Consider the following 15,672-nt stretch of genomic DNA (forward strand, 5'->3'; position numbering starts at 1 on the left):
TTTCTTTGCTTCCAGACAAAAGCAACAGATCTTTCAACTCCATGCTAGAATCAGAGAAAATGAGCTCAGAGCACAGCAGTTTCTCCACAACCAGAGGGATCCGTCCGATCAGCCCTACATCCTCAAACCTAAGGTAGTGACTTGAATAATAGTGTATTACATTATGCTAAGGTTTTCTGTATCATTAAGCTTTCATCATTTCTACCATTTGCGCTTAAATCCCTGATTATAACAAGATGTTTTTTGTGATGTTTTTCCAATAGGATCCTCTGCATGATTCAGTATCAGTGAGCTTGAGCGGACCCCCGTCTGAAAGCCAGTGCTGCAACAGAGGAGAGCTGGGCAGGAAGCTGGCTGATGCCGAACTCGAGGTCCTCCACCTCAACGAGTTCCTCAAGCAGAACACACAGAAATACACAGAGGACATCAAGAAACTGGAGGAGAAGGTATGATGGCAAAGTGGTTTACTGGATAGTGCATTGTTGCTATAGGAAGAGAGTGCATCAGCTTGAAAATACATCCACTCAAGTTTTGACTTTAGCACTTTCATAGCTGAGCATTAAATGTACTTCACTCTCACCCCCTTTGTGTTCCCTGTGGCATACTGTACTCCTTTACAGTCAGAACTTATTTCATCCTTCCCCTATTATGTGCATATCAGTCCGCTCCCTTGTTTTATGCATGCTTTGATGTAAGCTGCCTTCCCTTGAACTGCCACAGATCAATATTTTAACCACCGACACCCAGTTTGCATAACACTTTAATTGCAAGGGCTTTCATCAGTTTGCCCTCGGCTCAATCACCATTTCTTAACCACATTCTGCGATGGATCGTGGCTTATCTGACATTTATTTACATGGAAATCTTTAAGACAAAAGGAGGACGGCGACGGTCTGAATATCTATAAATATGAATCCGAAACCCTGTATCACCTGGATCAATGCAAATACAATTTGACGAGGCGTCCTTTCTCTTTAGATGAAGACGAGGGATCGCTACATCAGCAGTCTGAAGAAGAAATGCCAGAGGGAGACGGAGCAGAACAAGGAGAAGCAGCAACGCATAGAAACCCTGGAGAAGTACCTGGCCGACCTGCCGTCCCTGGACGAGGTGCAGTCCCAGACGCTGCAGGTAACTCCCGTTGCCTTCAGGTCTCCAACGTTGATGGCAAAGCCCTAGAAAATGTTTGGCCTAGATTTCTGGTTCAAGTTATACAGGATTCAGGTTAACTATTACTTCTGCATCATACCTGCCTTAACTTACCTTGCATGACATGCCATAATTCAATATGTATTGAACACGTATTTCCTGTTTCAAGTTATGTTAAATATCACATGTACTTGTGTATAAGTTGTACATGTATATTTTTGTGTACATATACATATTCTATGTTTCATGTTTCAACAGTTTCCTTTGGGGTTAACTCTGAATCTGAAACACTAACTCAGCGTCTCTGTGTGTTTCAGCTTGAAGACGCGCAGAAAAAGGCTCAGGTTCTGGAAGAGACAGTGTCTCAGCTGGAGAAGAATCTGGTGCAGGACGGGGCTCTTTTGAAAGACAAGGACAGTGTGATTCAGGCCCAGTCGCTCAAGGAGAAGGAGCTGATGGCCGCTGTACACAGGTAGGGTTCTGTCAGTCACTAGTTTTGCATATTTTGATGTGCCCAGTAGTAGCAGAGGATGCCATTTGCCTATTGCCCCTTTGTTTTCTTAAGACGTTCACGTCAACCAAATTGAGTGGTTCTCTCTAAACTAATTCATTATCGTAAATACGATAAGAGAAAGTAGAAGTAGTAGTAGGGTAGATTACATATTTGGGTTAACCGTAGAGCAATTGGAAAAAAACGCTTAATGTCAACCCATATTATAATATGATATTCATATTGCCTGTTCTGCTCATCAGCGGTTTATTTTCCCTTACTGTTGCTTTGATTCTACGTGTCACTTAAGCCTTGGTCTACATGTCTCGCTGAGCATGGTTGTAGACCCAGGGACCACTCGGCCGGAGGGTGTATAAATATTTCCGTGTGTGTATTGTGACTTAGCTTGCAGCAGAAGGTGGAGCACTGTTTGAAGGACGGAGTGCGACTCCCTATGTTGGACCTGAAGCACTTGGAGGTGGAGAACACACAGCTGCTCAAGCAGCAGGAGCAGAGCAGCAAGGTACCAGCCTGTACAGACATGCACACCACACACAGGAACACCAATATGAACCCAGCTAACCAGGCTTCTAATCTGCTGTTCTGTCCCTCTAGCTGATTGACCAGCAAAAGAAGCAGATAGAGAGACTATCTGTTCAACTGACGGTAAGAATCAAGTAAATTCCCTCATTCCCATGCATCATTAATTAGCCTGGCTAACGCCAGACCTCATCTCAATCTACATTGAGATGAGGTCTGGGAACCACACATTCATTTTCTCGTATTTGAGGCGTGGTTTACGATTGCCCGGAGCCGTTTATTGGGCGCTACGAATGTCTATCATATGAGTCTGTACGTAGCTCATAGCCAATCGTATCAATTATACCAGATTACGTATTTAGAGTGACAGAAATTTGATGAGGAAGAAGACGATGGGTGTGTCGCATAGACGTCGTCATCGTCTTGCCGTCCCTCCCCGTTCTGTGATTGGTTTTCTTATCTCAGGCGAAAATCGGATCCATGGAATATAGGCGAAATGAAATCGCGCGCAAGGCAGCCTGGGTATCCCCAGGCTAATCATTATTAGGGTTGTAGCGATACATCGTAATACGAGAGCGAATGATTCTCTTTCCCTCGGCTTGTTCAACGGCATCCGTCCCACTCCCTGCTCCGGGGCTGATTGATTTGTTCATGACGCCCAAATGAGACGGAGCTCAGAACCTCTCTCCGTTGTGTTTCTCCCCCAGAACCAAAGGCACTCAGAAGACGGGTTGCCGGGGCGTCCGGTGGCGCCGGTCCACATGCAGGACGTCAACCTGCTGCTGAAGGAGATGTCCCTCTGCCTGCTGGACCTCAAGGCCCTCTGCAGCGTCCTGTCCCAGAGGGCCCAGGGCCAGGAGCCCAACCTAGCCCTGCTGCTCGGGATCAAATGTGAGCGAGCGGTGCCACACACACACACACACACACACACACACACACACACACACACACACACACACACACACACACACACACACACACACACACACACACACACACACACACACACACACACACACACACCTTATCAAGGCTTATTTCATGTTTTCTCAGCATTTGTTCTTCCGGTAGGAATGCAGAATATGCATTCATAGATGTGTGTGGTGGGAGGTGTTTGTGACTCAGGCGCTAATACCTCCTCATCCTCTTCCCTCCCTCCAGCCATGGGCTTCTCCGGGGAGGAGAACGAGGGCAGTGACATGACGGAGGAGGACAATGTGCTTAGGACCAAAGTGCAGGAGGTGAGCCAGCTGAGGAGCAACATCGACGAGCTGCGGAGGACCGTCTCAGACCGCTACGCCCAGGACATGGGAGAGAGCTGTATCACGCAGTGACCCGGCCCCGGGGCCTGCAGCCCCTTCTCCACACCATTCTTTCCCTCCTTTTCCAACACGCCAGCAGAGGGAGCCTCGCTTTCCTGAACCGATCTGTTTTTCAAGATATTTTTAGAATAATTCTCATCATTCTTATTCTTATTCTAAAAACTTGGGCTTGACTTAATATCTAGCATCTCCCATCTACCTATCTTAAACCATGGTTCCAACTGTTTGGGTGAAACACCAAAAATGAGGAAGTCAAGCATTTATGGGAGGGAAGTTTGAAGCAGATACATGAACACGGAACAGTTGGTAGGTGTTGTTCTGCTGCCATGAAAGCGTGGTTTATTGTCTTCATGCCCTTCTGATCATTGGACCAAGCTTTAAATAGAGTTCACATGAAGCAGTCTTTGTTTTCCCCTGCAGGCAGGGAGTTTCACGTTGTCACTGTTCCTCTTTTCTTGGCTTCCATTTTGTTTTAAATAGCTAGTGAACCCAGTGTTTCCGATGAAATACGAACACTATGTGATTTAAAAGAAACGCGCTTTGGGCTGAGGCACTCAGACATCATGAAAAGAAGGCTGCCTGCGTCCACAGCAGCGTGGCTCGTTCACATAGTGGTGGGGAGAATGGCAGAAACAAAGACAGCTTTGGGTTCACTGGCTCTTTAAGGCGGCCTCTGGTTACCATGGATGTCTGGTGACTCATTGAAGAGGTTGTCATTGTGTGGAGGTCCTTCTTCGTCACTCAGAATATATGTATTTGCAACACATCCCACATGTCGCAGTTGAGCAGAAATCCAAGTGCCTCCTTTTGATTGAAGGTGATCTTTCAGTGTTGACTGCAGAGACGATGGCCAGATTGTCATTCTTTTCCCTGACATCTGGTACAGAGGCTGGCCCCTGTTTTTGTTAAACAACAGAATTAATATGTATATAGTAGCTATATCAATTTAAATACAATACAATATAGATCATATTGTCAACATTTAAAGACCAAACATGTTGGTTACACGTCTCTCAACCAAATGTCAAATGTAATTGAGACGCTCAAAGAATAGCATAGCCGAGCTTATTTTACACGCTCCACAGAAGAAACGCCCACCATATTCATTGAAGGGTGATTAGAACTCACCCAGCAAAGCACAAACCACCACCGGAAAGTAAAATGTAATGCATGAATCATATCCATTTCAGGAGACCAATATTAACAGATCATATGAAGCTCACTCAGAGGTTGTTAACACACAACTCTCAGACCTGAGAGTTATGAAAGATTTTTTAAATAAGCTAGCCATAAAGGCTTCATTATAGGGAGGGAGGTTACTCTCTGCCATTGAGAAGTGTTGTAATCACACACCTGTGGTTGATCTACGATAATGCAATGAGTGCAAAATCTGAGGCATGATGGATTCCCCCAACCAATCAGGGAGGCCTTTAAAGTGTGTCTAGGGTGATTAGGTCACCAGCCCCCTAGTCGACGGACATCTCGGCCACTCTGGTCTTCTTCAGGTTGTGTATCTCTGTCACTTGCAGTATCATGTGAATGGTGCCTCCCATGTAAGGAGAAAAAGTACGCTATGCAAAAAAACAGGAGAAGCCCATGTTGTGTGATTGGACATTTTTTTGGTTCTCAGATCGATGAAACAAAACAAGATAAAGGTTGGATGGGCCTTAAAACCAGATGACATTTTGTTGCTTTTAATGGTGCGGGGACAAAGCCTGAAGATGCATAGGTGGTCGAAATGTGGCAGCAAGCTCCAGAAATCCTCTGGTGGAAATACTTTTATTACAAAATAAGTGATTTCTAGGTAAAGCCAGTATAGTCTTAAATCTCAGCATTTCTTCGGTGTTAATGCATGGATGGAGTGAAATTTTATGAAAGGACAGCATGTGGGCATAATAATAAATAATGGGTGTCGCAGGTCGACCTCTTTAATAACCTTTGCATTATTGCTGAACTCGTAAAACAAACCTTTCGTGAATTTCTGTAAGCAGAACTTAAAGGGAATTCGTTTTTTTTGTGTTTGTCTGGGTTATGTTTCAATGTTCCAAATTAACAAAATCTACAATATAGTGGTGGGTATGTGGAATAGTTAAGAGAAAAATGTGGGATAATTAATTTAGGATGGTAATTACAAACACAGACACACACACAGACTTATTAAACCACACAATCCAATGAAGCCACCCATCATCACAGCCCCCTCCCGGCGGCTTTGCTGAATAAATGTAATAGATGATTCATTCCCTAGAAACATGTTCAATATTTTTTATATTAAGTATTATGTCTAAATTGCATTCCACACCACATGACCACCAGGTCATATTCTTAATTTATGCCACAGTACAGTCTTCATTTATTCTGCAATATGCCTTCACACGTGAAAACATTCTTGAATTTAACTTGACATATTTCAAACCTCTTCCTCAGCAATATTAACTCGTGAAATATACCATGGGCCTGTTCCTTACTATATTTCCATGACCTTGGTCGTTGCTTATTAATTACCTAGTTCAGGTAAAATTCAGGTGTCTACATTTATGTTCTAACAGCAGGTCTCTTTTTTGTACAGTTTATAACGCTTTTATCTCTTTCTGTGCTCTGGTGTGCGCTGAAGCCATAGCACACAGACAACCCATCACAGGCTTTTATGTGGAGCAAGAGGGCTATGGACTTCATTGTTCAAGCTAAATAATTACTTCCTTCTTCGGACAAACCAAATAAGCAGACCTTGCTGTTAGAAACATTACGTAACAACGAAAAGTAGTCCAGACTTGGAGAGTAATCGTTTATTCATAATATTGGGCACCGAATGTGGAGGATGAGTGCATAATGCATCAATGTTATCTGGACAACCAATCTCCTGTCATGTATTTTACAGTTGGGTGATTATTATGTTAAAAATAGCGCATCAATGCCTATTTTCCCTGAATGCCCAAGGGGAACAGACAGTACGTTACAGAAGTGTTTTTTGTTTACTTGAGGAGCCCTTTTGGACATGTATACAGAAAATAGTGGCAGACCATTTTGAGCTTTACTATATATTAATTTATGTTGCCTATTGTTGGTGGATACCATTCCAAATATGTTTTTTCCAAAGTGTTGACTTGATTTAAAGGAAAACCAAAATCCCACTGTTGTGGCAGACAATGTTTTTAAGGGCGGAGCTATAGTGCTGGTCAGGGTTTCTGCTCTCTTGTACAAGCCACTCCCACGCTACAATTTAGATGTGGGGTCGGGCGGTGTACCCTCAAAATGGCCAATTACTGATAACTCGATCAAAAGCAGGCATTTAACCCATCCAATCCTTGAAACTGTAACCTATCTGAAATAAGTAGTGTTAGGGTATGGTTTTCCTTTAAGTTGATAATAGCAAGTCATAATGATGTGTTATTGAAACACACATTATGGTTCCGTGTTAGAATCGACGATTGATTTATAGAGATTTTTTAGGTACATGACTTTATCTATGCAATTTTAAACATTAACCAGCGCAGGTCATGTGCAGGCAAATACAATATAAGGTATTCTCCTGTGCCTTGACTCTCATGGCTCTCTATGCAGTAGGTGACATGAAAGAGTATTCATAATTCCAATTGACAGTTTGAAAACGATCATGCTTACATGCTGTGTATTTTATAATTCCTCAGTCTTAAGCTTCAATATACCAACTTTAACATTTCACAAAATGTTTTTATTGTTGCAAAAAAGTTATATTGTAAAGATTATTCTTGTTGTTCTTTTAAGATGTTGAGGTTATATAACCATGTCTAAGTGTAGACATGGTTATGCGGTTAATCGAGAGGAATCAATATGATTGCTCAAATATATGCCCAAAAGATTCTTACACATGCCCGGTTAACAAAAAAGGGAAGATCAGCAAAGCTTTGTGGTGAAGCTGAAGAATGTTCTTGGTGGTTATTGCACTGCAGATTAACAATGTAACTTGTGTGGGTTTAAGTCAATGATAAGTCAATTGATTAATTGGATGCCTAAAGCAAACTATATTCTGCAAATGACTGTATGAAGCTTGTAGAGACACGCAATTAGAATATTATCATCTACCTTTCAGATCAGATCCATTGTAAGGATAAAGATTAATGTTTTTTTTTATTATTATTTCCAAGGATATTGTACCACTTGTTATCTGTTGGTTTGTGTTATTTTGTCATCATTTTGGTGGTAAATGCTATTCCAATCTGGGAAGCTATGCTACCAAAAGCTCAAAATCAAAAGACAAAGTATTGGGCTGCCTATCTCAATGCACTGCTGTCTGTTTATGTGGACTATACATAACAAAGCCAGTAAATGGCTTCTGGAATTTTATCTATAGAAATATCTTGGTCATATTGTATTGTTTTAAGCTTGTTTATGAATGCCAAAGTTCTATTTATATACAATGATATTCCTAAACAGTATTAACAGGTTTTGTTTAGTTTATGTTTTTTCAAAATGTAAACAGTTTGTTTTTGGTTATTTGTTAAAAATAAATATTTTTTCTACAGTTCGAGTAGTTTATGCGTTTGTTCAAAGAAACAGGAAAAAAGTGTCTTTCATGTTTTGAAAGATATTCACGTAATGGGTTATAACAGGCATAATTAATGAGACTTTCTAAAAGCAAATTGAAGAAAAGCACACGTTCAATGTTGTAAAACCCTAAAATGACTTGTATTAACCATCACTCATCCACATTTAGCACTGTGAGCAGAACCTAACATTCCCATCATCTCAAGAAAGGCTTTGTAGCTACCTGTCATACAAAGTGAACCAGCCTGCTTTTCATATTAATGAGCCACAAAACCAACTCCTCCTAAAGTGACTGTTGTAGGATTTGGTTTACCAATCATTTTAAAATGCTGTAGAAAAGCAATCTGATATATTTAGCCAATATGTATACCGCTTGTTGCAAACCATCATTTGTGAGCTGTAGTCAACTTAGTCAACTAACATTAAAAAGTAGAAAAGTAGATTATAAAGAGACGTATAGTTATATCCTTTCAATCCTTGTTTTGGAGTAAACACTGCATTGAATTCCATAAACCTATTTTTCTGGATATGTGCTTCCTCTTCAGACACCTTGATCCATATTTCACCATCCTTTCCTAAACCAATTTGCCATCCATCCTCTTCTCTAGGATTAATAAGGAGTAAGGGCAGTTCTATATTGATTTTCTCTTGTAGAATTACTATAGACTCCTTTCATGCTGGCAGTTTTTCTTTTTGACTTTCTTAAAGGGGACATATTCCAGCAGGTGTGAGTGATTAGCCTAAATATCCAGCACAGATCTAGGTGGGACACGCCCACTCGTGATTTCATATGGGGCAGATTTTCGAAACGGCTTGTAAGGCTAATTACACTCATACCTGGTGGTATAATTTGTCCGCTTTAAGAGCCCTATATGGATAAGAGCGCACAAAGCAATAGATTGCCTATCAATATTTCTGATATGATGGGAATTTTTTACTATAATTGCAATGAGAAATTCCAGGTCACCTATATTATCAAATGAATCGTAATTGTTCAATAGTAATAGACCAATTAATTGAAAAGTATTTTCCTCTTTAAAGAAGTAAGAAAAAACACAGACCTATTGCATGTTTTTGTAAGATCCTTCTGCCTGTAGATGGCGACATTTGGTTATGTTGGATGTGGCCATAGACGGGTCCTACCCACTTTAGAGCCATCGTCCAATCACAGAGGTACATGTAATCGGCTTGAGTTCATAGGTTAAGGGTAGCAAGGTAAGGAAAAAATGGTAACCGGCACTATGGGGCTGTGAGTAAACGACAGCCATGATTACAGCTCATTGAAATGGCTCGCATCAAAGATCGGATTTAACCACCATACCGCAGACCTAAGTCGTCTGTGGCTCCGTCGCCGTGTGTGACCGAAACCCACGGAGAACCGCGAGGAAGGCGCGTCGGCTCAATGGCGCTGGTCTACGAACTAGTTTGGCGTATGTTGCACGTCCTCCTCCACATCCACAGGACGCTGGTCACCTCGCTTCGCGTTTTACTCAGGAACTGGAACGGACAGACGTGGAGGCGGGCAGTGGCCGCGCTCCTCACGCCTGCCACCCTCGCGGGGTTCCCCGACAGCCAGAAGAAGCTGGTCCTGGAGATCAGCAAGCGAGCTCGCGGTCGCTGCTCGCGCCCGAGCGGGTGTCTCGTGGAGAAGCTCCCGGTTCACGTCGGTCTGTTGATCGTGGAGGAGCAGCCGAGCTATACCGATATCGCCAATCTGGTGGTCTGGTGTATGGCGGTCGGTATCTCGTACGTCAGCGTATATGATAATCATGGTAAATGTTTTAAAAAACGCTAATATCCATTGTGTTTTGGCCTAAAGGTAATGCTAGCTGAGGATAGTACATAACTGCCGGCTAAAGTTTTTCTATATAGACATTTCCAATATTGTGAGCATGTCGTGACAGTGTCTATCTATCCATCTATCTCCATCGACGCAAGTCTATCGTGACCTGGACTTGGTTGTACGCTTGTCAGTGGAACACAGTATGTCTATACGGCTACAGTGACTTCAACATATCCTCCACATCGCCCTGCAGAGCGAGATTCTGCCTGCTAATGCGTAAATCTAACGCCAGAAGAGACAGATCAGGAACGGTGCTCTTGAACGCAGCCCTATGTGTGAGTCAGTAACGGTACAGAGTGTCACGGTGGTCGGTCACCTGTTTAATGATCAAGTGGAAAACTGAGGTAGATGCCAATCTACCAATCTAGAGGTTTTTACATAATTCCCGGGTTCAGCAGTGCTTCTGAGGCTATGCCTTCAAATGATCTCGGTCTACATGTTGCCTACTTTGTTTAGCAATGGTGAAGCAGACGTTTCAATTGACAACATTAGGTTGTCTCCATGTTTGCCCAACGTTTGCCTTCAAACATGGCCATTATCCGCTCTTCTAAGCTGCTTTTAACGAAGACTAAATGATGACGCCTTTATTCGACTGGTGCACCATCATTGCTGTCAGTGGAAAGCCCGTCTGTCTGGTCTTGGCTTTATTCTAGTCAAATGTCGGGCAAAACAGTGGCACTAACTGCTGTTTTATGGATTTAAACATTCGTTTTACCCCTGATAAACAAAGTAACCACTGGTTGTGGGTAAAATGTACATTCTTACTCGTTTTTTTTTTCCTCTACGACCCAGTGATGTGCAATGTTTTCAACAAGAATGTTTCTGTAATTCATTGATATTTCCCTTGTTCGCCTGCAGGTGTATTTCGGAAGAACGACACTCTGCTCCTTGAGAAGATCGTGAGGCAGCAAGACCGCCTAGGTCTGGAGGACTCTAAATACAATGTTGAATTCCTTAGCAATGGGAATACCGTGCACCAAGACCAGAGTAAGGATTCACTTTTACGATAGTCATATAGGAGATGGTTTTATCAGAATAAACCTGCAGTTCTTTTTTTATTTTTTTGTCATAAAAGGTTAGTTAGGCATTAACAAGTTAAGCATCTTGCTGAACTATTTTGGCTAGGAGTACGACTGCCTGACCACCCTTATCACAGATGAATCATCCTGGCAAGAAGGCCGGGGCCTGGGGGATGCAGTGGAAAGAAAAATTCAGCACAGCTGCGTATGCGCCCATTGTGTTTATTAAGCAAACAAAAATAGCAAACAAACACATCAAATGATACATTAAAATGGAAACCATATGATGCAATGCAAAAAGGTACACTATTTATTTTATTATAAAAAGCCGTTAATGCTACATTTACTGAACATTGTTTATAATACATTCGTTTTCAATGATCTTGACCTATCTTTGTTATATTATTGTACATTTGTATACATAAAATAAAAATCCACGTACCACAAGTGATATGATATCCAAATGTTAAAGACCTGATCTAGCCCCACATGCTCTGTGGGTCACCTAGTCATTCCATTTAAAACAGGACCGAATGCCAACTTTGTAGTACCTATTTTCTGGGTCAAAGCAGGTCTTTGAATATATGCCATGGAGCGGCATTGATTTTCTTATCTAAACTGGCTTGTTTGTTTAGCTGGATAAAAATATCTAATTCTCCAAGAATTGTCAGTTTTTCTCAGTTTGCAACAATTCAAATGATGGCCGTTCTCTGCCTTTCTTTTTTATTTGAAGCCAATTCCTGTCACCTTGTCCCAACTGCTGTCAGGCATACCTGCTAATTCATGCCAATGCACTTAACCACCCGAGACAGTTTCTCTTTAAAGTACCGAAGTATAATGTTGAGCGAAACATTAGTATTTTTTGTGTTTTTCTTTTTGTTCTTTCAGTTTGCAGTCTACTTCCCTGTTTCAATGAGAACATTTGTCCCAAAAAGATATAATTTGTATATTATACTTATAATATATACTTATATTCAATGAAATTACGAGAAAAGAGTCTGCTACAAAGCACATGGGGAAAAAAGCAATTTCTTCATATATGTATTATACATACCCTGCGTTATTTTGTGCAAAGCATTACACATGCTCCTTTTTGAAAGGTTTAACCTGCCATGTTCAGGATTGGATCCTTCTGTTTCTGTCTCCATATACCTGTTTTCTTGTGGAGGTAAGGTGAATTGCCTTCTTATGTATTCCTCTTCTCTTTCCTCGTCAGTTGTTTCCGGCCAGCCGGTCGTGAAAGTCCTGTCCCCAGAGGATGGGAAGCATAGCATTGTTGAAGCAGCCCGGCGCTTTTGTCGCACCGTGGAACAGAAAGAGAAGACGTCTAAAGATATTGACGTCCCCATGTTTGATGCCATGCTACGAGGTGAGTTGGAGCCCTACGTGTTTATCAGAGATGTTCACCTTGGTTAAATGTGCATTTTGGTTCAGCTGAAGGTGCAGTGTTTAGAATTGAGGGCCATCTAGCCAAATGGATGTCAGAAATTGAATATAATATGTATGTTTTAATCAGTGTATAATCCCATGAAATTAAGAATTTCTTCGCCCTTAGATGAGCCCTTTCTATCATACTAGGGTGCAGGTTCTCTTCCACAGAGCTCGCCTTGTTGCACCGCCATCATTGTGTAGTAGTTACAATTAGTTTATGATAATGATTCATATAAAATAGGCCTATCAATCTTTCAGTTTACGTTGGCATTCAAAATGAAACGGTTGTGCTACAATTGATCACATCATGTTATGATAAGCAACCTTTATTCATGTACCGCAGAGCAGGTAAACATTGGCTTGTAGCACTGTATGCTATCGAGGTTAATGATCAATGCATACAACAGATAGCGTAATTATAGGTCTATGAATGTAGTTCACAACTATGGCTGCAGTTAGAGGACTGGGAGTTATGTAAATAGCCGTACTTTAACCGTACTTGGTTTAAACAGATCTATTCACAGCAAAGAGCCTTCACAAATCAGCCGTGGTGCGGTTAAGGCTGAATAATTAATGCCACACATCTACATTCCTTTTGATTTTCAAGTTTATTAACTGACTGAGATGTTTATTATAAACCTTGTGACCTTTCCCTGACAAGATATTGGACTGTTGTGTAGTAAATGCATCCCTCTGTTATATGTTATGGTTATTAAAATAATCTAGATTTATTTTTGGGCTTATTCAACATTTGAAGATGTTGTTTTTCTAAAAGACAGACAGTTTGACAAAGCTTAAATAGCAATATCCTTCCCACTGGGAAACGTGCAACCCTTATTACATGAGTGTACAATGACAGAATGGCTTGCAGCAGTGGCTATGGTTCTCCACTCTGTATTGTTGGTAGTGGATTGAGTTTCCTTTAGTAATCTGGAACCCACCATATTCATGTGCTGGAGGCCAGATCCAGACATGGCTCTAAGCCACAGCCTCATTTTAAGGTGTTGCTGGTAATGCAAGCCAGCAACAGAAACAACCCCTTCCTCTTTCCACCGCCCTCCCTCACTATGTTTCTCTGCAATTGAGAAGTGCTGCAATTCCCTCACATGTGACTGACATGCAAGGTGGTTTCCTAGAACACATCACTGCCATCATGCCTTGATCGGTCAAAAATGTCTAAAATCGGAACGGACTAATTGAGGCCGGCACATTCAACTTTAATAATATACTGTCACAGCTCATTTCTCTCACTAAATGCAGACGGTTGGCTGTCATTTCATACCAATTACAACTCATATTGTAGCTCTTACATTTTACCGACGGGACACTTCAATCGGGTAAATCCAACCTATGGAAAAACCTTTTACATTTTTTTCAGAATCTAAGAATATCCCAGACCCGGAGCTGGTTATGAAGTTCGGCCCAGTGGACAGCACCCTGGGCTTTCTCCCGTGGCACATCAGACTCACTGAATTTGTGTGAGTATGCAGGGTTGACCCTGGGTAAACATTGGGCTTCGGGGTTGACACATTTTTACGTCAGAACCAGACACCAAACAAGCTCATGTTTGGTTTCCTCTGGGACAAGTGTCTGGCCCCCCTCCGGGTCAGACGGCTTTCCAGCCGACCTGGTCTGGGTCGGGCCTGTCGCAAGCGCTTATCCAGGACGGGTTTTATACCATGATTGTACAGGGAAGCGCCCTATGGGAGCTTCGCTGAGGAATTTCTATAAACAGCCAAGATGGCTGCCTCAGCCCCAAAACACTGTTATCTGTGTTTCATAGTGCTCGAATCCTCGCTGAAACAGGGAGTTCCCCTGTTTCAAACCCGGCAATTGACATGTCAATACCTCTCCTGTCTCTCCAGTTCCCTGCCCTCTCACATCGATGTCTCCTATGAGGACTTTTTGGTTGCACTACAACGGTACTCCACCTGTGAACAGCGGCAAGGCAAGTGATGGGAGACGCAGCCTGCCCCCCCCTCCGTCAGAGCACACATGGCCAAAGGGAGGTGGACTGGGGGTGGCGCCTGACCGGGATGCCCTCACCGTTTCTTGCCTCCTGTGCTCCGTACCCTTCATTGCCTTCCATCGTGGGGAAAAACGTACACTTCAGCGGATTGAGACGAGTAGCCAAACGAGTGTTTTCATACCTCATCTCCCCCTTCCATAAACATGAGATTTTTTTGTGATTTTTATTCAAAGCTTTCAAGAAGATCACTATGCATTAAAGAAATGAATAATGCAAAGTTTCTGCATTTCTTAATGAGCTTTGAGTATTTCTGATGTGCTAAATCATTGTCTCATATCATAGTCTCTTGATTAAATATAACTGTTTCTAATAAATACAATTTAGGAAATGGAAGTTCCCCTCAGCTTCATCCATTTTAAACTGCTAGGCATCAACAATATATATAACGATGCTAAATCATAATATTTAGATAAGGGGAGGGCAACATCATTAATTGTATTATAAAAAATATATATTTTTGAACTGCCTAATGCCAATAATGGCGTAATCAATTATGTCAATTGTATTTATGCTTCATCTTGAATGTAAATGATTCATTCTGATTATAATGATCATAATTGTGTTGCGGTGCCCACTCCAGCACTTGTTGCCTTATTCTGAGCCTGTGGTGGGCGCGGCGTCACTGGTTCAAAGGATAACCATATTGGTGAGGTTTACTAAAGCCATAGTGATGGGGCTGTGGGGGTGAGACACCCTGGCGGGTAAAGCCCTCGTCCCTGACCTTGTAGAGGTCGGAGATTCGTCTTCGCTGGTTGCTCTCATAGCGTCCAGCCAACTGAAGGACTAATCGGAGGCTGTCTCTAAGAAGAATTAAGAAGTGTGTTTTGGTTGATTGTGCAAGAGAAATGAAATGTGTGCGCACTCTGCTCTTTTAGACTTTTCATAGACTTTATCTTTCAATAACATACGCAAATTGCATTTTAATACATGAAACAAGCATTATCTGCAACAAATAAAAGTCACTATTAATCCAAACCTAAAATCAGGGTAAGGCCTTATGGTCCATATAGCACGTTCAGCCCGGCGCATATGGCCTAGGCCTACTTCAGGTCAACACGCTTTTGTCAAGCGTTTAGTTTATTTTTTTTCTGGTCAATCCTGTCCCTCAGGGGCCTTTAAGCGTCATATTGAACTGTTGAAAATAAATCATTGATTCTGGGCGCACACACAGCAAGGCAGTTATTAGCATGTTTAACTAATTTACGGAATTAAATTGTGCTCAATCCCAGTGAGTGCTCAATCATTCAACATTGAAATCTGGGTGAAATCTACCTATATAATACTCGACTATTGTAGTTTACGCCATACAACATTTACTATGATTT

The 15,672-nt window shown here is 41.9% G+C and overlaps 2 protein-coding genes across 3 annotated transcripts in view; both read left to right on the top strand.

Moving 5' to 3' along the window:
- Window positions 1-7,991, top strand: part of cep85l (centrosomal protein 85L) — a 28,930-nt gene extending 20,939 nt beyond the window's left edge. For both annotated transcript variants that reach the window (XM_079753702.1, XM_079753701.1), the window contains exons 5-12: window positions 16-133; window positions 264-446; window positions 979-1,131; window positions 1,467-1,621; window positions 2,045-2,162; window positions 2,255-2,305; window positions 2,887-3,070; window positions 3,341-7,991. In XM_079753702.1, coding sequence (XP_079609828.1) covers window positions 16-133; window positions 264-446; window positions 979-1,131; window positions 1,467-1,621; window positions 2,045-2,162; window positions 2,255-2,305; window positions 2,887-3,070; window positions 3,341-3,513 — 1,135 coding nt within the window. In that variant the 3' untranslated portion in view covers window positions 3,514-7,991. The remainder of the gene's footprint in view (window positions 1-15; window positions 134-263; window positions 447-978; window positions 1,132-1,466; window positions 1,622-2,044; window positions 2,163-2,254; window positions 2,306-2,886; window positions 3,071-3,340) is intronic.
- A 1,250-nt stretch (window positions 7,992-9,241) lies between these two features.
- Window positions 9,242-14,554, top strand: nus1 (NUS1 dehydrodolichyl diphosphate synthase subunit). Its single transcript, XM_079753397.1, has 5 exons — window positions 9,242-9,797; window positions 10,727-10,855; window positions 12,104-12,256; window positions 13,697-13,796; window positions 14,184-14,554. Exons 1-5 carry the CDS (start codon window positions 9,428-9,430, stop codon window positions 14,272-14,274), a joined length of 843 nt encoding a protein of 280 aa, XP_079609523.1. The 5' UTR covers window positions 9,242-9,427; the 3' UTR covers window positions 14,275-14,554.
- The last annotated feature ends 1,118 nt before the right edge of the window (window positions 14,555-15,672 follow it).

This window comes from Pollachius pollachius (assembly GCF_949987615.1).
Source record: "Pollachius pollachius genome assembly, chromosome: 16".
In the NCBI taxonomy this organism is placed as follows: domain Eukaryota; kingdom Metazoa; phylum Chordata; class Actinopteri; order Gadiformes; family Gadidae; genus Pollachius; species Pollachius pollachius.